At 45.4% G+C, this 23,493-nt stretch overlaps 1 protein-coding gene across 1 annotated transcript in view; it reads right to left on the bottom strand.

The window, feature by feature from the left end:
- pola1 (polymerase (DNA directed), alpha 1) overlaps positions 1-23,493 on the bottom strand; it is a 373,540-nt gene that overhangs the window by 319,372 nt on the left and 30,675 nt on the right. The window contains exons 11-14 of the mRNA XM_038802241.1: positions 20,862-20,974; positions 13,470-13,586; positions 13,309-13,383; positions 12,615-12,753 (exon numbers count right to left, since the gene is read on the bottom strand). Coding sequence (XP_038658169.1) covers positions 12,615-12,753; positions 13,309-13,383; positions 13,470-13,586; positions 20,862-20,974 — 444 coding nt within the window. The remainder of the gene's footprint in view (positions 1-12,614; positions 12,754-13,308; positions 13,384-13,469; positions 13,587-20,861; positions 20,975-23,493) is intronic.

The following is a 23,493-nucleotide window of genomic DNA, read 5'->3' as shown; positions in this document are numbered from 1 at the left end:
AACCTGCAGGGTACATGGCATTGGTGGGGGTGGTTAATTATAGGGCTGGAGAGGGTTACACAGGGAAGCAATTTAAACGGAGGATGAGAATTTGAAATTGCAGATGTTAGGGGACTTGGTGCAGGGTGCGTGTGTGGGGGGGTGGGGGGTTGGGGTGGTAGAGACACAGTAAATGTAGGTCAATGAGGACATCAACTTCATTTGGGAGGGGTAAGGGCAGCACTTTAGGATCAGTAGAATTAGTGGGCAAATGTATCCGCCAATGTGAAACAAACCAGGTTCAATCTATGTTTGGTGCTGAGCCGATCCAGGTCAGTCATAATAGCAATAATGGTGCTACAATCAGCCGCAACGCTTCCAGGTTAAAGCCACAAGGCAAAGAAAATAATGCAAAGTGGGTTTTTGTGTGAATATATGTGATGAAGTGTGAACAAGAACAGGCTAGTCTGTACCGTCCCTCTATGTCAAAAAGCCAACACACAAGTGCCTGTGTTCATACATGAGTTGCTACTTGAGGCAAGTACTAAGGGTTGACTGCACCCATCATGAGTCAACATGTCCAGGAGCGAAACAGGAGGAAAGGAAGAGCATTAGGCACAAGTTTTGATATAACTTCAGCTTATTCACTATTTTACTGGCATCACATCATCGCTTTGCCCACTTTGCTATAGTAAATGACGGCACTGCTACTCTTATATAAATTGTTAGAGATGACAAAAAACAGTATTCTCAACAGTGCTGTTGCAATTGGCTGCATGCATTTTCTGTAAGGCAAAAATAAGTAAAATTCAGGTGGATCTCCTGTAGCATGAAAATCAGCATCAAAACAAATGACAGAATTCTCCCATTTTGGGATGAAGTTCCGTGGTGGGGAAATTCCCGCTGCGGAGACCGGCAGGAAAACACACCAAATCGTGTCTGATGTTGAAAAAGCGTCAAACATCACTGGCCCATTCTTGAAGAAAGATGGTGGACCACCTGAGAATGATGATGGATCTCCAGGAACATTCGGACACCAGAAGATAGACCCCTCCCAGGGCAGCATATCTGGAAGGTCCAGCTGCAGATGCTTCCTGACCCACTGCTGTGTGTTCCAGGGTCCAGGTCCATGGGTGGCCTCCATCCCGAACTCCCGGGGCAGCCCCACGCATTGTTCAGGCAAGTCCCGACATCTGAACTTTGTGTTGACCCAAGCACGCTTGCCCATCGACATTGCAGAGAATCTGCTGGGGGGTGAGTCGGAGGGTGGGGGAAGTCAGGCCTTCACCTGCATCCCATTAACAGGTCGACAAAGATGGACAATAAATGCAGCTAGCGCAAACTGACCAGGCTCCACTGGACCTCAAAACATCTGACATGCTGATGATCAACCTGTGCTCGCGTCAAGAGACAAAACATGGAATAAACCAACACACTTCAAATTATTGTTATTATAATTAATATTATAATACCGAGCCACAAATGCTTATTGATGTTACTTAACAACACGAAGAATGGGAAAGTAAAACAAATCTTTCAGCCTCATGTCAAGTATATTTTAAAAATCAGCACGTTCGCAGAATGGTGATATTCCTCCAATAATAGCCTTACCACTTAGACATACACATGCAGAGTAAATTCAAGGCAGTTTACCCAAAGAGATTGGGTTACATCCTTAATAATAGAGAACAGATGAATACAATGTAGAGTTGCTCACACATCGAACCTCTCCTTTCCCAGATTACTAATCGTGCAAAGGAGGATGGGAATCGAGGTGCCTCTTCACCAACAAAAGACTAACAGCTTCAGAATGCAATTTCAGGGTGCTTTAGGAGTTACAAAAACATACGTTGGTTCGAAAAACAGAATAAATGACAAACAAAAAGGATTTTAGTTGGTATCAATTTAGATCCACTCGCAATATGCGTGTTCCCAGTGATGGTACAACAAAAGAACTACACTACAGAAAAATGCTAAACCTATATTTAAGTAATTATCTTGACAGAGCAATCAGAGACCATTTAGAGTATCATAATAGTACGAAAGACAAAATTAAATGAGCTATATGATGCTACAGCTGTATTTTCAAATGCATAAATAATTTGCCAAGAAATATTATGCTTGGATCAACTCTCTTGTATGAGAATTCACAAAACACGTAGAAAATGCTTTAATTAACTCGCCAATGAATCCGCAGGAATCAGAAGGTCCCAGGTTAAGCTTTCAGTCAGTACTGAAATTAGCTGGACCAGCAGTTTGGGCTCTGCAAATAATCCAAATGTCTGAGGCTAGGGATGGGAGTGAAAAAAAACAAAAATCACCCATGGTTCCCACCGCCAATATCTTTTGGGAGCGGCACCTTTTCAAAAAACCTTGAATTTGAACTGCTAATCAGAAATGATCCAAGAATTATGCATTAAACTGAGGTAGCAGTTGTACCAGACAAGGTGCAACATTGGCCAAAGCAAATCAGAACAAGGCTTGTTTTACAGACAACAGTATCCAGCTGATAATTTAAATGCAAAGACATTATACAGCCTTGCTCTCAAAAGTTAAGAAAAAAATGATGGCACCTGTCACAGCTGTTTGTAAGACCGAAATCCAGGCTTACAAACCGTCTGCTAATATTATAGTGGAAACTGCATAAAGCTTCATGCAAGTTGCCACCTTCAACAATTTAGAATAGAGTATTAACAAAGTAAGTCACAAGGTGTCACGGTGATGCAGTAGTTAGCACTGCTGCCTCACAACCCGGTTTTGATCCTGGCCCCAGGTCACTGTCTGTGTGGCGTTTGCACATTCTCCCCGTGTCTGCGTGGCTCTGACCCCCACAACCTAAAGATGTGCAGGGTAGGTGGATTGGCCACACTAAATTGCCTCTTAATTGGGGAAAAAAAGAATTAGGTGCCCTAAATGTTTTTTTAAAAAACAAAGTAACTCAAAAAATTGGTACCAAACAGAAATGTTCACAAGATTAATCAATGTCAAAAATCAATGGGCTGGTTACCGATCTGTGACAATCACCGGTTCACCCTGTGGTGGCTGGATGGGGGCTTTAGGATGTGGCAGAGGGCAGGGATTCAGAGGTTTGGAGATCTCTTCATTGAGGAGGGGTTCCCGTGTCTGGAGGAGTTAGCGGAGGAGCTTGAGTTGCCGGTGGGAACGGTTTCGGTACCTGCAGGTATGGGACTTTGGCCGGAGGCAGGTTCCAAGCTTCCCTCCCCGCCCTCTAAAGCCGTGTTCTTCAAAGTCGGGGGCGCGACCCGCAGGTCACGGAGCCGTTGTCCACGGCGCCCCCGATCGCGCAAATCCCCGCGCAGCAGCCGGCTTTTCATAACACCGGCTGCAAGCGGCCACAAACATGTTATTAAAAAAAATTCGACCGCATTGCGCATGTGTGCCCGATCATCATGCGCAATGCCTCAAACATGTAAAAATAGCGCCTGCATTGCTCATGATGATCGGGCACACATGCGCAGTGCGGCCACTATTTTTTTTAAACGGTTGCAGCTTTTTGTTTTGCAAGTTCTGTAGTGGTTTTTATTCATTTAATTTTTATTTTATTCATTTATTTATTCATTTTATTTTATTCATTTATTTTATTCATTTTTTTTTACAAGTTCGGGGGGGTTTTATTCATTTTTTTCCATTTATTTTACTCATTTTATTTTTTTTACAAGTTTATTTGATAAAATTTTACAGGAAAAAAATTTCAGAACTTTGGACAGATGGAGACTCCATACTTTCCGACACCGGAAGGCTTCACCTTCATCCAACAGGTTCCATTGGAGGAGCGTGTACGAGGACCAAAGGGACCCAAAACCATTTCCTCCATTTTTGTCAGCAGCAAACAAGGTAAGAGAAAATGGTGGGTCACGCAGGTCGGCCGGCGTGGGTCGCGAAGGTCGGCCGGCGTGGGACGCGAAGGTTGGCCAGTTGGTAAAAATGGGTCCCCGGAAAAAAAGTTTGAAGAACACTGCTCTAAAGGGACTGCAGGATACAGTGATGTCTGGAACAGGGGTTGGGAAGCGGGGGGATCTCGGAAATATATGGAATTGATGGAGTGGGAAGGGGGCCCAATCAGGGAGGTGAAAAGGAAGTGGGAGGACGAGTTGGGAGGGGAGTTGGAAGTTGGGCTATGCGAGAAGGCCCTGAAACGAGTCAATGTATCCTCGTCGTGTGCCAGGTTTAGCCTGATCCAGTTCAAGGTGGTCCACAGGGCTCATATAACTGTGGCCCGGATGAGTAGGTTTTTATGAGGAGGTGGAGGACAGGTGTGGGCGGTGCGGAGGAAGTCCGGCGAATCATGTACATATGTTTGGGCGTGTCCGAAGCGGAGGGGATTTTGGCAGGAATTCTCTGGTGTCATGTCAGACATTAAGGAGTTCAATGCAGGGGTTCGCTTGGAGGTGGCAGCCGTTCATCGACTTCTTTAAGGAAAACTGACCATCAGCAGAAGGGGGCAGGATGAGGGAGGGGAGGCAGTGAAGAATAGGGACGGGGAATCTAAGGTATGGGTAGCTAGGAGTTGGGGGGGGGGGGGGGGGGGAAGTTGGGTGTGTTACTGTGGGGTTTTTGCGTGTGTTGGACCGCTCCGTTATTTAGAATGTTAATATGTTGAAATGTCAAAATTATAAATGCCTCAATAAAATGTTTTCTAAAAAAAAAAAATCAATGGCTGACTTGATAAAAAATAGGAGAATGTGGCAGCAGCTCTATAATGTGGACACTCACAGCATTCAATTTCAGAGTTAGGAAATTCCAGAAATCTTTATTTCACACAGGCATATTCCTTGAAGATCAAGGAGGAGATGGAGGTGAAAATGATCATCCTTCAAATATTCTAAAGCAGTATGTGGCCGTTAGAGGGAAAGCAAAAAGAGATTTAGACGGTGTTGCTAGGGCCATTCAAGCAGGGTTGTAAACCCTCGAACGTCCACACTTCAAATACAATGTCCAATTTGAATCTCTCTAAACACAAAGCCTTAGAGCACTTATTTGCAGGAAAGGCTCCGAGGGTTAGGGATGATTATTTTATAGAAATACAAGATTCAAGGGTGGTGAATGTGGCCTTTTTAAATGACAGAGGGCTTGGATGCCATCCAGTTGGATAAGCATTTTTTTGAGACAGTTAGGAATAATAGCATGACAATATGTGCACACAAGACCTGCGGGGAAACAGCTAGATTTCATGCCGGTAAATATTGCTTTTCACAACAAATCCATTGCCCTCTGAAACGGATTATCAATATGTGTTGCGGGTATGGATTTATTAATCTCACTAAAGAGAGTTTGACAGATTCCAGAAGAAAGACACATCTGATAAGTAAATTGGTAGTTACCTGGGATTATGATAAGTTATTGGCTATTGTGGTCCCCTGTAGATTTGCTTCATTGCCTTAAAGAATTGTGTATTATCTTTTGAGACTTTGTCCTCTTTCTTTTATGATGTTGGTATGCAATTGTCTGGATGAGATGGGCTTTATCATTTTTTCAAAGTACCCTAATTTGTTGGCATTAAAAAAGGGCTTTGAGACATCTTGATGATACTGTAAAGTCCAAAGTACTTCTGTTCTGTTCTAGGGCTGGTTTAGCACAGGGCTAAATCGCTGGCTTTGAAAGCAGACCAAGGCAGGCCAGCAGCACGGTTCAATTCCCGTACCAGCCTTCCCGAACAGGCGCCGGAATGTGGCAACTAGGTGCTTTTCACAGTAACTTCATTTGAAGCCTACTTGTGGCAATAAGCGATTTTCATTTCATTTCTCAAATCGAAGTGTTTTTTTTAAACAAACAATTTTATTGAGGTATTTTAGGCATATAGAAAAAGTGACATTGTACAGTACAAAAAAAAAGGCAAGACACAAATTACAAAATATACATAGTGCAAACAACAGCTCCGTTCACGCACGGAACTGCGTCAATATCCCCCTACTCTACTCTTGCCCCACTTCCCCTCTTGCCCCACTTCCCCACTTCCCCCCCCCCCCTCCCCCCCCCCCAGCTGACGCTTACTCCTCTGCAAAGAAGTCAATATGACTGCCACCTTCAGGCAAACCCTAGTAGCGAACCTCTCAAGGTGAACTTGACTTTCTCTTGCTGGCCATGTCCGATAGCCATACCTCAGCCCTCAGGGGCTTTGAGTCTCTCCATGCCAACAGTATTCGTCGCCGGGCTACCAGGGAAGCAAAGGCCAGAACGTCGGCCTCACTCTCTTCCTGGAGTCCCGGGTCCTCCGAAACCCCAAAGATTGCCACCTCAGGGCTCATTACCACCCCAGGTTTTCAATACCCGGGAGCATGACATCTGCTAATCCCTGCCAATACCCCGCGTTTAGGGCACGACCAGAACATGTGTACGGCCCTCCGGCACATCTAGCACACTTGTCCTTCAGCCCGAAGAATCTGCTCATCCGGGCCACCGTCATGTGGGCCCGGTGCACAACCTTAAACTGGAGCAGGCTGAGCCTTGCGCATGTTGTGGTTGTGTTTACTATTCTCAGAGCTTCTGCCCAAATACCGTCCTCCAGCTCCTCCCCCCCCCCCCCCGAGCTCCTCCTCCCACTTAAGCTTCAGGTCCTCGGTCTGCGTATCCTCAGCTCTCATTAGCTCCTTGTAGATGTCTGAAACTCTACCCTCTCCCACCTCCCCCCTAGAAACTACCCTGTCCTGCCTCCCCTTCGGCAGGAGACGTGGGAAAGGACGGCACCAGTCTGCGTACAAAATCCCTCACCTGCAAGTATCTAAAGTCGTTCCCTCGCGCCAGCCCAAACTTCTCCTCCAGCTCGGAAGGCTCCCTTCCAGGAACAGATCCCCCATCCTCACAATCCCCGCCCTCCTCCACAGTCGATATGTTCCCCAGGTCAAATCGGTGGTTGCCGCAGATTGGGATCCACACCGATGCTGTTACCTCCCCTACATGCCTCCTCCACTGGCCCCAGATCCGAAGAGCCGCCCCCACTATCAGGCTGGTGGGGTACCGTGCCGGCGGAAGCGGCAGAGGGGCCGTGATCAGGGCTGCTAAGCTAGTGCCCCTGCACAAAGCAGCCTCCATCCGCTCCCAAACAGTCCCGCACACACCATCCATTTCCTGATCATCGCTATGTTGGCCGCCCAGTAATAGTTGCTGAAGTTCGGCAACGCCAGCCCCCCTTCTCCTCTGCTCCTTTCAAGCATCACCCTCTTCACCCGTGGGGACTTCCCTGCCCATACAAATCCCAGAATAATTTTATTCAGCCTCTCAAAGGAGGCTGCGGGATAAAGATTGGGAGAGACTGAAAAACAAACAAGAACCGGGTGAGAATCGTCACCTTAACAGTCTGCACCCTCCCCGCCAATGACAGCGGGAGCGCATCCCACCTCCGGACCTCCTCCCTCACTCGTTCCACCAGTCGGGACAGGTTGAGCTTATGCAACCTGCCCCAGACCCGTGCCACCTGAATCCGCAAATATCGGAAACTCTCCCCCACTAGCCTGAACGGCAATCCCTTCAGCTTACTCTCCTGCCCTCTTGCCTGAATTACAAACAACTCGCTCTTAGCCATGTTCAGTTTGTATCCGGAGAACCAGCCAAATTCCCTCAGGGTTGCCATACCGTCCATCCCCACCATTGAGTCCGATACATATATAACAGCAGATCATCCGCGAATAACGAGAATCTATGTTCCGCTCCCCCCCGGGCCAACCCATTCCAGCCACTAGAAGCTCTCAGTGCAATTGCCAGCGGCTCTGTGGCCAGAGCAAACAGCAGTGGGGAGAGAGGGCAGCCCTGTCTTGTCCCACTGTGCAGTCTAAAGTAGTCCAATGTCGTCCTTACATTCGCCTCCGGGGCCTGATACAATAGCCTAACCCAGTCAATGAACCCCACCCCGAACCCGAACCATCCTAGTACCTCCCACAGATAATCCCACTCGACCCGGTCAAAAGCCTTTTCAGCGTCCATGGCTACCATTATCTCTACCTCCCTACTCTCCGGGGGCATCATAATCACATTGAGCAGCTTTCTTATGTTGGCCACCAGCTGCCTCCCCTTTATAAACCCGGTTTGATCCTCCACAATTACATCCGGTACACAGTCCCCAATTCTGGTCGCCAAAATCTTGGCCAGTAACTTGCCGTCTACGTTGATCAAGGAGATTGGCCTGGATGACCCACAGGCCTGGGGGTCCTTATCCCATTTCAGAATGAGCAAGATGGTGGCCTGTGACATCGTCGGGGATAAACTCCCTCGGTCTCTTGCCTCGTTAAAGACCCTGACCAGCACCAGCCCCACTATCCCGGCAAATTTTTTGTAAAACTCCACCGGATACCCGTCCGGCCCCGGGGCTTTACCCGACTGCATGACCTTCAGACCCCCCAATACCTCTTCGATCCTGACCAGGGCCCCCAGTCCGTCCACCAACCCCCTCCCCACTCTTGGGAAGGTCAGTCCGTCCAGGAATCGTCTCATCTCCCCCCCCCCCCCCCCCCCCCCCCCCCAATCTCTCTTTCCCCCCCCCCCCCCCCCCCCCCCCACCAGGTGGTTCCGAAGTGTACAGCTTCCTATAAAAGTTGCTAAAGACCTTGTTCAGCCCTGCCGGGTCACCCACGAGATTACCTTCCCCATCCATTACCCTCCCTATTTCCCTAGCCGCTTCCCTCTTCCTCAGTTGCTGCGCAAGCATTCTACTGGCCTTCTCCCCGTGCTCATAAATCGCGCCTTTTACCTTTCTAAGCTGCTCTGCAGCCTTGCCTGTAGTCAGCACCCCAAACTCGGCCTGCAGCCTCTGTCGTTTCCTGAGTAACTCTGGCCTCGGGGATTCCGCGTAACTCCTGTCCGTCCGTAGAATTTCCTTTATCAGTTGGTCCGTCTCTGCCCTATCTGTCCTGTCCCTGTACGCCCGGATTGAAATCAGCTCCCCTCTCACCAGTGCCTTCAGTGCTTCCCAGAGCACCTCTGCCGAGACTTCTCCAGTATCGTTCACCTGCAGGTAATTCGGCATGCATTTCCTCAGCCTCTCACACACACCACCTCGTCCGCGAGTAGTCCAACTTCCAGCCTCCATGGTGGGCGCTAAAAGCTATCCTGACAAAATTGCAGGTCTACCCAGTGCGGAGCACGGTCCGATATGGCAATTGCCAAATATTCTGCCCCCACCATTCCGGCCAGCAGGTCCCTACTCACAACAAAGTAGTCAATTCGGGAATACACCTTGTGGACGTGGGAGTAGTACGAAAACTCCCTCGCCATCGGCCGGCTAAATCTCCACGGATCTACTGCCCTCATTTGCTCCATGAACCCTCCGTTCCTTTGCCATCGCTGGCAACCTGCCTGTTCTTGAGCATGACCGGTCCAGGCTCGGGTCCAGGACTGTATTAAAGTCCCCGCCTATGATCAGCTTACGCGAGTCCATGTCGGGGATCTTCCCTCGCATCCTCCTAATAAAATCCACATCGTCCCAATTAGGGGCATACACACTGACCAGGACTACTCTCACCCCTTCGAGCTTACCCCTCACCATAACAAACCTGCCACCCCTATCCACGACTGTGCCCTCCGCCTCAAATTGAACCCTTTTATTAATCAGGATCGCAACCCCCCTCGTCTTAGAATCAAGTCCCGAATGACAGACCTGCCGTTTAACCCTCTAACATTCCAGGTGATCAGCCTGGTTGGGGGGCACTTCGCCGCCCCCCCCTTTGCCGATCAGCCATCCCCTGTCGAGCTTCCTCTGGCCCGCCTCCTGACCAGCGCCACCCATGACTTCCTCACTGTTACCATGCCCAGTTTCCATCCCCGTCAGCAGAACAACTCTTCCCCCCCCCCCCCCCCCCCCCCCCCCCAGCAACACCATCCTATCACCTAACCCCTGCTCTAATCTAACTATATGGACAACCCCCATCTCGGCTTCCGTCGACTAGCTGCACTCAGCTAGCCTGGGGCTCCCAGCCTCGACACTAGCCCATCTCCCATCCATTGTTCCCAGTCACTCCTCCCCCCCGATCTCTCCACACCACTTCCCCAGATCAGCCCTACTTAAGCAAGCACTTTATACAAGTCATAAACAACCCCCACCATAGCACAATTCAAGTTAAACAAGAAAAAAAGAGATAAGAATTAACAGCCACTCTTCAGACACAGAAAAAGATTGCACAAAGTTCCCCTGAAGCATCCATTTTAACCCAACCCTTTTAACTATTTTCTTTATTAATTCGCCCAGCCAAACTCCAACTGAGCAAAGAGCCCAAACAGGAAACATTCAGGTAAACCACGCAAAAACAAGAAAAAAAAAGATGCATCCCAAAACGGGAGAGACACCACATATACTTAAAAGTTCTAACACGAGTCCAACCGTCCTCAGCTCAGGGCCGGCCCTTGCTTCTTAATGAAGTCCATCGCCTCTTCGGGTTCCTCGAAATAGTGGTGCTGACCCTTATACGTAACCCACAGTCGCGCCGGAAAAAGCAGCCCGAATTTCACTTTATTTTTATACAGTATCTTCTTCACCTGCCTGTAGCCTCCCCTCCTCCTAGCCACCTCCGAGCTCAAATCTTGGTACACACGCAGGGTGGTATTGTCCCAAATACAGCTTTGTATGTTCTTTGCCCATTGCAGCACCCGTTCCTTGTCCAGGTACCTGTGAAAGCGTACGACCATCGCTCGTGGGGGACCCCCTTGTCATGACTGCCTCACCTGCACTGTGTGCCCTGTCCACCACCAGCTGATGCGGGAACACCTCGTTCCCCAGCAACTTCTGAAACATACCCTCCACAAATGCGGCAGCATCTAGCCCCTCTGTCCCCTCCGGGAGGCCCACGATTCTCACGGCGAGATCTGTTGTCCAGGTCCTCCAGCCTTTCCAGAAGCACTTTTTGCTGGTTCCTCAGCCTCCGAATCTTCACATCTGCCACCATTTGAAAGTCAGCCTGCTCCTCCACTGACTTCTCCAACTGCTGGAGCTTCTCAGCCTGATCATCCAGCCTTTATCCCATCCGATCAATCAACTTCTGAAGCGGCTCCAAGTTGTCACGCTTCAAAGCCAAAAAGCTCTCCTGCATAGTCTGCAGCAGCTGCTCCATTGTGGGCTGGGCTCCTTGCTGTGAACACCAGCCATGCTGGTCTCTCTCACAGCCTCCACTGTGCCCTTACTCGACCACTTCTTCTGCTGTTTACGGTCCCTCCGGCTTCTTGGGTCCATACAATTTTGTATGGGTCCTGTGCCTGAGCACTACTGCTTTCCAGTTCCACGCTCAAAAGCGCAAAAAAGTCAGGGGAAAAGGTCCAAAAGTCCGACCAAAATGGGAGCCACCAAATGTGCGACCTACTCCCTCATAGCCGCCACCGGAAGTCCAAATTGAAGTGTTTTTTGCTTCACAAAGATGCAAACGGTTATGTTCTAACTCACTACACCATTTAAGAGAAACTATTTTAATAAAGTTACATATTTTGGTGACAATACATTAATCCTGAGTAACTGCTATAAACCATAGCCAGTGAAAAATTGCTCAGCTTTGACAGAAACATGACTTGTGGTTGGCAACAGCACACTCATTTAACAAAGCCACTGCACCTGCTTACACTTTCCACCACCTGTACTGCCCAAACTGCTGGTCTGCCAAGGCGGGCCGCATCACACAACAACAAGAATCTCTTCCTTTTTCCTTTAGCTATGCGTCCATCTTTGACTGACAGTGCTTGTGAAGTGCCTTGAAATGGTGGGGTGAGGAAGATATTCATGATACCTACCAGGTTTCTTTTCCCAGACCCCTGCCATATGAGCAGTCCACCTTTCACAACTGGCAGGGAACTGTTTCCATAGCACTTGAATTTGGTCAGTTTTATAGTTTTTTTTGTCAGGTCCAGCCCAAAACAAGCAACTCCTGGACTTAGCATGGTACATTTTCTTTACCTTTGTCTATCTAGGGATTCATTGATATTCTACAGTGTCCTTTCGGACAAAATTATAAAACGCAATCAGTAAGATTGCTGAGGTGTTTAATAATTGATTTCTAACACGGGCCTCAAATAGCCTCATGGACAGCACAAGGGAAATGCAAAACACAAGGTCCGACATTTGATTCCCAGTATGTGCCCAAGTAGCTAATCTGGATATAGTTGGCCTTGGTGTACGTCAAATAAGGAGTAAAGAGAAGTGTGTTCGTATTAATGCTCCCCTGCAGTCAAATCAACTGCAGAGAAACTTAGTACTCAGGGCTCTTGAAGAATATACTGATGGGCTGCTGGTCCACTCGAATCCATACCCACCCAAAAAGGTAAGCTTGCAACACAGGAAGAAATTAAATGGGGTAAGAAAAACATCTTTCAACTGAGACATTAAACCGAGGCCCCATTTGCCCTCTCAGATGGATCCAATGACACTATTCGAAGGGAAGCAGGTGCCCTAGTCAATTTTTCCCTCAACCAAAATCAGGGGAGAGATTATCTGGTGACTTATCTCATTGCTGATTGTGGGAGTTCACAGTGCATAAATTTGCAGCTTACAAAATTACAACAGAGACTCCACTTAAAAGAGCGATGGTGCGATTGTGAAGCATTTTGGGATGCACTGAAGTCATTGGCACTGTATAAAGGCAATCTTTCGGCCATTTAGATTTTTTAGAAAAGGTTTACAATAAATAAATAAAATGCAGAATTCTTACGTGGAGCCTTGAGTTCCAACCAGCCTGGTCCCTTGATCTTCCTATTCAGGAGCAGAAGTTCAAGACTTGATGTATTGGTGCCAAACACATGAGAAAAGGTTTCCCCTTTCAAGTCAGAAGGAAGTTGCGGCAGGTCAGCCTGCATCAAGCAATAATGCCAATTACAAACAATCAATGAATTAACATAGCAATACAAGGCTGGGTATTCATTGTACAAGTTTATTGACAATGGACAGATATGTTTTCACAAAGATTTTTTCATATTTGCTGATAAAATGCTGAAAATGTTCAGCTAAATACCATGACTATCATATTTATTCATTACATTGTATTTACAGTACAGTAACAGGCCCTTACAAGTCTTAATTCACTGTATTTACTTCATCTAACCCCAGTAACACATCCTAGATTCCTTTCCCCCTCATCTGGCTTCCCTTTATTCAATCCAAAATATAAAATTAGTCTAGTGACCTGCAAGAGATTAATTATACTCCTTCGTAGCTTGTATGTACACCAGACTCTGCAGTGCCATCATTTGGCAGACAACATTATGCTTTCCTGCAACAAAACTGCTAGCAATACAAATCAAGAATAATCAATTCAGTTCACCTGAAGGCAAACCATAACACCCATGGCCTAAACACAAATTAGAATACATTCTTACAAGCGATATGGGTAATTGTCCTATACTCACCGCATATTTGATCTCCAGGTAGTCACAGTGTGTAGGAATATCTGGAATTTCAAAAGCGTAATTCATCTGCACTTTCTGAAAAATTAAAACACAAGCTTGTCAGTGAAGTCCTCGCTAACCACCGAGGGTATGGATTGTGGGGAACACTACATCTTACCAACCTTTGATTTGAACTTCATTATTTTATATTTTTCAGAAAACGCCTCGCTGAATTCCTGATAAACATCCATTATTGTTACAGGTGTCTCTGTATCCTTGCCAGATTTCAGATTCATGCGCTGAAAAGAATTCACAATGAATAAACCCATTTTTAGGATTTTCATAATGCCTCAAAATAATTTTTTTTAAATAAAGTTTAAACAGTCACTACATGTCTTAGTTGATAACATAATATTATACAATCTCAATTTAACATGGAATACTGAAAAGAGCAATGCAGTGAACACACTCGGTTTCACACAGCACCTAATTATGCCCTCGAGATCTCTCAAGCTATAGAATATTTCTGAGGTTCAGATTTGGCAGCCAATTTGCAAACTGATGAACAACCCGATAATCTTTTGGTCAAGTAAACATTTTGGCTCTCTGTTCCTTCTATTAGTGCCATGGAGTCTTTGGTGGCTACTTGAGCAGGCAGAAAAAATCCTCAGCGTGCATTTTCGCCCAAAATATGGCAATCATACATCCAACACTCCTTCGGTGCTGTGACTTTGGCCGTGTACATTAAGTTTTCCAAGTCTATAGTAGGGCTTGAACCTAATTTCCCAACGCAGAAAATACCATATAAAAAGTAATCAAAAAGGAGGCATTTTCACAGGTCCAGGGTGAACACTGCAGAATATGAAAATTAGATTTAAAAACAGGATGAGTTGACGATCAAATCTTGCATTTCGAGTTCGCAAATAGTTAATATTGGAATACATTAAAAAGAACTCTACTCTAAGTGTTATGTTCTTGTACAGGGACAATTACTGAACCGGCGTACTAAAGAACATCTAGTTCAAGACTAGTTAATATTATTATAGTGTGATAAATGTGGGTAGGAAATTAATGCTAATAAACTGGAACTAATACAAACCCGACTGACCACAATAATGTCTTCTCAAGACTCCCCCTAGGCTACAGTGTCATGTGCTACTACATGCCTGACACCGACTGGTCGGAGGCTATCCATATTTACACATACATTTGTTAATGCATATCACTACAGCACCTTTCCTTGTTATTTTGAATAAAACATATGACATTATTTCAGTAAATATTACATATGATACGCATAACAATGTATTTTACATTATGTACAGTTTTTTTTTTTATAAATTTAGATTACCCAATTATTTTTTCTATTAAGGGGCAATTTAGCATGGCCAATCCACCTACTCTGCACATTTTTGGGTTGTGGGGGCGAAACCCACGCAGACACGGGGAGAATGTGCAAACTCCACACGGACAGTGACCCAGAGCCGGGATCGAACCTGGGACCTCAGCGCCGTGAGGCGGTTGTGCTAACCACTAGGCCACCGTGCTGCCCGACATTATGTACAGTTATACTGTCCGTGCACAGATCCAACCGTTAGTTTCTTTCTGTTTCTCGTTGATCATCTCAACTTTGTTAAATCTGGTGAATCTGTGTGGTAGTTCTGAATTTCTGTAGGTACATCTACTATGATTGTATATTCTGATTGTTCTGAACATGATTCTGTACAATGACATTTAACTAATTCACTGCTTGTGTCGGTTTCAATGAATGTAAACTTTCATATACATCCTTCACTTGCTCGTCTATTCCCCTTTAAAACCGGTCCTTGCTCAGTCATCACTGTATAGGACCTTGGATCTGTTTTCTACAATACTTTAGCACATTTTGACCAGCCATCAGGATCCTCCACTCTCACCATGTCATTCGGTTTCAAAGGTTTCAGACTCCTGGTAGACTTGTCACAATATCCCTTTTGTTTCTTCTTCCGAGATTCCATTTGATCTCCAAAATCCTGGCCAAGTGTTTATGCCGACGTCAACGGAATGCTGCGTGCTGCTCCGGCACCAAAAGGCGGCACTGCACGGCTCCACGCCGGCGCATGCGCATGGTTCCCATCTCTGCACCGGCGCTGAGCAACATGTCGGGGACCTTACGCCAGGTGGCGTGGAAGGAGGCAGGCTCAGTCACCGATCGGAAGCCCCCGATCGTGGGCCTCGACCTCATGGAGGCCCCCCCCCGAAGTCAGATCCCACCGTCCGTCCCCCCAAACCAGGAAATCCACCACGGCTAATGGGTCTGACTTCCGACGGGAGTTCGACCAGTCTCCGCTGAGAATCCCAGCGGGGGCCTATTTCAGCGGCCCCCGACTGGCACCGCGGCGACTGCGCTGGCGCGATTACTGCCGATTCTCCGGAGAATCACAGGCCAGCGTTGGAGCAGCATGGCGGGAATTTCCCGTGCCCCGTCGATTCTCCGACCCTACGTGGGCTTGGAGAATCCCGCGCTTTATCTTTTCGTTCAGCCTTTGCTTGGGATGGCACGACAGAGTTGTTCGTAGCTTCCAATTCATCAATATTGCTGTTGCCGATAAACCACAACTTAATGGGGATGTTCTATAACTTAGCAGTGCTAAATATGGATCATCTTTTTTTTGTACATTTAGAGTGCCCAATTAATTTTTTCCAATTAAGGGGCAATTTAGTGTGGCCAATCGACCTCGCCTGCACATCTTTGGGTTGTGGGGGCGAAACCCACACAAACACGGGGAGAATGTGCAAACTCCACATGGACAGTGACCCAGAGCCGGGATCAAACCTCGGACCTCAGCACCGTGAGGCAACAGGGCTAACCCACTGCGCCACCATGCTGCCCCTCAAATATGGATCATCTTTACTGTCAATAGCGTTCTTCAGTAACTGATTGACTATATTTTTCTGCTTTGCCATTTGATTGTGGGTATAATGGACTTGACGCTACATGCTTAAAGTCATACTGCCGCGCAATTTCCTCCCATTCTTTACTGTAGAAGCATGGTCCATTATCACTCATGTCGCGCAAACGTTGCTTTTATGTGCATGATTACACAATTTGCTGATGAGCTAGATATTTGTGCAATCTCTGGATAATTTGAGTAATAATCTACCACGACCAAATATTCTTTACCATCAAGGTAGAATAAGCCTATCCCAACCTTTTGCCAAGTAACTGACATAATTTCAACTATTTTTATCAGTTCAATTGCTTGTCAATATTGACAAGCTGGGGCAATAGAGGCCTGGCTTAGCTCAGTGGGCTAAACAGCTGGTTTGTAATGCAGAACAAGGCCAGCAGTGCGGGTTCAATTCACATACCAGCTTACCACAACAGGCACTGGAACGTGGTGACTAGGGGCTTTTCACAGTCACTTAATAATAATTTTTTATTGTCGTAAGTATGATGTCGTTGACAAGTGGTAGACTTCTCCACCATGTTCTGTATGTCTTTGTTTATTCCCGTCCAAGATACAGTATCTGGTGCTCTTCTCTTGCATTTCTTGATTCCAAGGTGACCCTCATGAATCTTTTGTAGCAACTCCTTGCGCAGAGACTGTGGAATTACGATTCTCTCTTGCCTCAGTAACAAACAATTTGCTATACTTAGCTCTCATTGTATGTGATGATACTTGGAACATGAACCTTTCGGCCATCCATTGTTCAGATTGTGTATCACCATTTGTAATACTTCATCCTTCTCGGTTTATTCAACAACCAGTTTTGACTTTGCATCCGACACTGGCAGTGTTTCCGTAATCATATCTACAGCAACCTGAACATCCTCTCCAGGGGAGCTGTCATCTTGTGCTGTTGTAGATCGAGACAACTCATCCGCTACCACAATATGCTTGCCAAGTATATAGATTCATTCAAAGTCATATCTCTGAAGTTTCATCATCAGACGTTGAATACGGGGAGACATCCCATTGAGATTCTTCTTGATTATTGCAACCAACGGTCTATGATCTGTTCGACAATGAACGTAGGTAGACCATATATGTAGCTATGGAATGTCTTCATACCAGTCACTAGCCCTAAACACACATTTCCTATTTGTGCATAATGACATTCAGATTCTGTCATAGATCTTGAAGCACAGTGGTTTCCAATCACTACCATTTTCTTGTTGCAGCAATACTGCACCTCGATCATCCTTCGATGTATCTGTTGAAATCTTGGGTATTTTTGTTGATCGAAAAATTTTATTACAGGTGTGGTCGTTAGAGCTTTCCTTAGTCTTATCCATTTGTTTCATATTGTTCAGTCCAAGTGAAGTTGTTCACTTTCTTCAGGATTTCCAATGAGGTTGATCATGTCCAGTACTCTTTGTACTCCCTAGGTCGAGGCATGTTTATGATGGCTTGTATCTTCATGGCATCAGGCTTTATTCCTTGAACAGATAATCTGTCTCCTAGGAACGCTGTTGCCTTTACACCAAACTGACATTTGGCCTTATTGAACCATAGCCCATTTTGTCTGATATTTTGTAATACCCTAATTAGCCTGTCATTGTGTTCCTCTTGGGTGGAACCCCAAATTATTTGAATCAAAGTATCTCAAACACTCTTCAATAATATGTTTCATTGCTCGGTGGAATATTTCTGATGCTGAGATTATGCCAACGGGTATACAAAGGAAGCAATATCTGCCAAACAGAGTATTGAATGTACAGTACTTGGTACTTTCTTCATCTAGCTTGAGCTGCCAGAATCCTTGCAAAGAATCAAGTTTGCTGAAATGTTTCACACCAGACATTTCACTTCTGATCTCTCTTTTAGGTATCGGATAGTGTTCCCTTTTTATATTTGTATTTAAATCTTTGGGATCCATATATATTCGAAGATCATTGTTTTTTTTTTTAAATACCATCGAATTGACCCCATCAGTCGGCTCTTCAATCTTTTTATAACGCCGAGATGTGTCATCCTGCCTAATGCAGCCTTTAGACGAACACGTAATGGTGCTGGAACTCTTCTCGGAGCATGTATCACCGGTTGAGCATTCTTTTTTAATTGAATCTTGTAAGTGAAAGGTAAAACACCAAAACCCTGGAATATTTTTGGAGAAGCCTACACAACGGACTCCACTGATCTACTGTGTGCTCCGTGCACATTCACATTCAGTGCTATACACTCTTCTCACCAGCTCCAGTGCTTCACATGCTTCATCACCTAATAACGATTCACGACCATCAACAACTATTGAGAATTTTAATTTGTGCACTTTATTTTTACTTGTACATCGAATTCACAATTCCAAATGTGTCCATTTCCTGACCATTACAGTCCTTCAACAAGACTGGTTTATTCAATATTCCCAGTTTTAATTGCATAGTCTTGATATCACTGATACATGAGGTTTGCTCTTGCTCCTGTATCTAATTTCACAGAGATAAACAATCGATTTATCAACAAAGAAACTGTCCATTTGTCCTTTGTCACTGTTCCATTATCACTTTTATCATTTTTTGTTCTTTTAGGCAACATTTTATTCTTTTTGCCCTGTCTTCATCCAAGACTACATCAACAAAAATGTGCCTTTCAAATTAATGTCATCAATTGTATTAATTGACTTCCCTGCAAAGTTTTGCAAAATAATTTTATTCCTTTGCACTTTGTGCAAACGTTGCCATAAGGTGGACATTGCCTTGGTAGGTGCCCGTTTCCACGTTTTGTATGCAATGGCTGCTTCTGCCGAGCATTTAAAATGGCTGCCACATTTTTGAGTGCATGGTGTCAGCATCACTTCAATTTTCCGTGCCAAAGCTTTTGTGCATTGAATGTGCTGATATGTTGCGCGCCTAGTTCACTGGCATGGCAAATCGTCATCGCGTCTTCTAACTGAAGCTCATTCTCCCATAAGAGACGTTCATGCACCTTATCATTTACTCCAAAGACAATTTGATCCCGAATCACTGAGGATTTTAAAGTCGCAAAGTTACAAAGTTTATGCTTTTAACTTGAGGTTGGTAAGAAAGCTATCAAAGGACTCAGCCATCTTCTGCGTGCACGTTCTAAATATATATCTGAAAAGTTTCATTCTTTTTCAGCGTGCAATGCTCAGCAAATATTTTAGTGACGGTATCAAAGCTTTTGCTATCGTCCTCTTGTTTATATATGAAGGTGTTGCAAATCTCAATTGACTGTGGGCCTGCTACCATTAACAACAACGCTATCTTTCTTTCATCAGGCTGCGTCTGCAATCCGAGAGCTGCTACATACAGCGTAAACTGTTGTTTAAATGCACGGCAATTGCCATCAACATTATTGGTTACTCAAAGTTGTTCTGGAGTTTTTAAATTATCCATCTTCTTCTTGCACTGGTGTTGCGTTTACAAAGATTTTTTTTGACAAGATTGTTACTCCCTTTGATGTTCCACGTTTTTCTTGTAGCACCGTTTCACCAAATTTGAAGACTTGTATCCTTCAAATCGTCACACTTCTGGGCCGGGATTCTCCCCTACCCGACGGGGCGGGGGGTCCCAGCGTGTTGGAGTGGCGGGAATCACTCCGGCTTCGGGCTGCCCTAAAGGTGCGGACTTCCGCACCTTTAGGGGCCAAGCCCTCACATTGAGGGGCTAGGCCCGTGCCGGAGTGGTTCCCACTCCGCCGGCTGCCGTGAATGGCCTTTGGCGCCACGCCAGCCGGGGCCAAAAGGACTTCGCCAGCCGGCGTAAGTCCGTGAATGTGCCGGAGCTTCAGCAGCTGCTGACGTCATACCGGCGCATGCGCTGGGGTGGGGGTCTCTTCCGCCGGAAGAAAAAGAGTGCCCCCACGGCACAGGCCCGCCCGCCGATCGGTGGGCAGACCACCGTGGGGGCACCCCCCGGGGTCAGATCACCCCGCGCCCCCCCCAGGACCCCGGCGCCTGCCCGGTAAGGTAGGTGTTTTAATCCACGCCGGCGGGAGAGGCTGTCCAGCGCTGGGACTTCGGCCCATCGTGGGCCGGAGAATCGCCGCGGGGGGGCCCGCTGACTGGCGCGACATGATTCCTGCCACCGCCGAATCTCGGGGGGCGGAGAATTCGGGACACGCCGGACCCGGGCGATTCTCTGACCCGGCGGGGGATCGGAGAATCCCGCCCCTGATCTTTTAGTTTTTGACCACTCCTGGTAGGTTCTTGTACAGAGACAATTACTGAGTGGGCGTACTAAAGAACATCTAGTTGAAGGCTAGTTACTTTTATTATAGTATAATAAACTGTGGGTAGGAAACTAACGCGAACAAACTGGAACTAATACAAACCCGACTGACCACGATGGTTTCTCAAGAATCCCCCCAGGCTCCAGTGTCACGTGCTACTACTTGCCTGACACCTACTGGTCGGAGTCTATTCATATTTACACATGTTAATGCATATTTACACTTAATGCATATCACTACACCAAGCAGTTGACGGATGATTGCACCAATCCAAAAGGAATAATCACCATAAAATCACCAGTGAAAATATCAGATAGTACATATTATGAACCTTACTTTGACTAGTTTGAAAAATTGAATCACAAACAACATTATGGCAAGATCAAGGCCATTGCCTACCGTTTCCCGTGGCAACAGGTATACTGTGCGCTCAATGTTTCTCACAGACACGCAGCAGCTGACATGGGTCTTTGCTGATTCAATCCACACTTTGCCAAAGAGATATACGACTCCTGATTAAAAACTTAAAATGGTCAGTTACTGTCCTTCCAATCAAAAGCAAAAGATGCTACAATCCGGTCATTTCATTAGATCTCTACATTACAATACCAGAAACAAATGGCATTTAGTTCCAGAGTACTCCTGGCCTGATTTTTCAATTATTAGGTAGTATTTTTCTTTAAATTATGTACAGGTTTTTCTTTGAAATACAGATGAAGATCATCCATTGACAATCTTTAAACTGTGCTCAAGACAGCAATTGGATACCACATTATGCCTCAGAAGGCAATTAGCTAAAGGCTGAGTGGTGGGTGTGGTGGAGGAGGGGGGGGGGGGGGGGGGGGGGGGGAACAGGAGGTTGGTAGGGTGTGAGGGAGAGAAGCAGAAAAGGAGATTATCAAATGGCTCTCCTGTGGATATACATAATAGCATCATCAAGCCAGCACAGGACAGGGAGCTCAACATTCCTGGTTGGAAAATACTCCGGAGGGAATGAGCAGGAAAGCGGCGGCATTAGAAAGGATTTCATGACAGTGCCAGTCCGCAAGTATATGCTACAGATTTTAGTTGCAACAGAACATTTATGGGAAAACCTCCTCAAAGGCAATTAGGCATGACTAACAAATGCTGGCCTTGCCAGGGAAGCTCACGTGCCACCAAAGAATTTTAAAAAGCATTAGGAATGGAAGCTGTACAATTCTCAAGAATTCTAGGCCACCAAAATAATGGGGATACAATATTGGGCATGACCCATATGTTATGCAAGAAGGTGCCACTTTCCAGAATGATTTTTAACAATCCAAAGACAGATGGAAATAACAAAAATCAAAATGGGGGATATTTTCTGGAATGCTCCTTCTAAATTTGTATGTTTCTAACCCAACAATTTGTGAAACATTATTTAATTTCTCTGTTCGAAGCCAAACAGAGCAATTAACAAGGGTGAGGAGGGTAGGACAACAGGAAATTAGTAAGAATGCTCAATGAAAATGCAGTAAAGGGTAATGAAAAGTTAGAACAAAGAACAGCACAGGGACAGACCAAGCCTGCGCTGACCATGTTTCACGTCTAACCTAAAAAGAACCCGAAACAAAATGGCAGGTCAGTAAGATAAGAGATACGAGGACAAATAATTCTGTGTGAAAGGCAGCGAACAGGACAATAGATCAGTGGTGGATAAGCTACAAACAGGAGGTGTATAGAGCGCAAAATAGATTTATCTCTCTAAATGAAAAAAGGATGCAAAGGATAGAATTCTGCATAGATCAAAACTATACAAATTAAAAAGGAATCCTTACAGTAAAACAAGTACTAACAATGTTAAACAAACTTACTGAAATATGGAAAAGGAGAGATGAAAAAGAAAATCAAAAGGCATTTGAAAAAGGCGAGTAAATACTATCACAAATAGTAAAGTATTTTATAAGTAAAACAATACTTAAACAGAAGGTAAGATCAATTGAAAAAGGAAATCTAGTTGCAGAGGATGAAGTGGAGCTATTACATATTGCAGCAATATTTGTAAATAATGGTGCAAGTGAGAAAAGGAAGGAGGTGGTAAAACAATTGTTAAGAGGTAACCAGAAGATAAATTGGTTGCGTAAGCACTGGCAGAAGTCAAAAGTAGGCAAGTACCCAAGGTAGCATGCACTCTGGGCTATTGAAGAAATTAGTAACTGACCAAAGGTCTAAACTAGAGATTTTCCTCAGATAAACAAATTCAGCCTACTTAACATTTCTGTTCTGGAAAGAAGAGCTGACTAAATCAGGCAACTATAGACCAGCAGCAGACAGGCAAATTCAAAGATTCGGTAATTTGAGATAAATTTAGTGAAGCTCTTTAGGAGTTCCACGGGATAATCAAGAAATGCCAACAGGAATCTGTTAAAACAAGCAGGTCTGGAAATTCTGCTCAATTGTACCCCGCATCTTGGTGCAATTCAACCAACAACCGTCAAACAAATTTCATGCACAAATTACATTCAGTTCAAATTTTTGCAATCTTTGACAACTTCAAAACATTGCGCTAGAAGACGGTCCACCTACAAAACTGGCTACGAGCCCAAATCAATGCAATCGCCAGGGCGGGTTTCTGCTAATTGAACTCGCTTGCAGGCCTGCAAGGGGGCTCTGAAATGTAAGCTTTTTTTTAAACAAAAGGCACAAGGACACGAATAAATATATTTTTAAAGCTGTTGAGTTATTAAATTTACTAAGAAACTGTCTACCGGTACAACCAGCTCCGTATGATTCTTTAGAAAAACTAAATTTCAGTTGTTTAAAAATCAGGCGACTCACAGGATTGATTATAGAGCCTTTTTCGTGGCAAATCCATTTTCAACTGTATTACTCAAATTATGTCAAGTTACCAGTCACGTTATGGTCTAAAATGCGACCCAATTGCATCGGTTCATTTTGCCATTTGGTGAAAATTGAAGTACGAGTTTGATCGGAAACTCAAACACTGGGGCCTGGATCACTGCTTTCAACCAAAAGTCGAAACTCCATCCCATAATGTTTGACAAATCTA

Source organism: Scyliorhinus canicula, chromosome 7, assembly GCF_902713615.1.
Source record: "Scyliorhinus canicula chromosome 7, sScyCan1.1, whole genome shotgun sequence".
In the NCBI taxonomy this organism is placed as follows: domain Eukaryota; kingdom Metazoa; phylum Chordata; class Chondrichthyes; order Carcharhiniformes; family Scyliorhinidae; genus Scyliorhinus; species Scyliorhinus canicula.
This window is presented reverse-complemented; position numbering and strand designations above follow the sequence as displayed.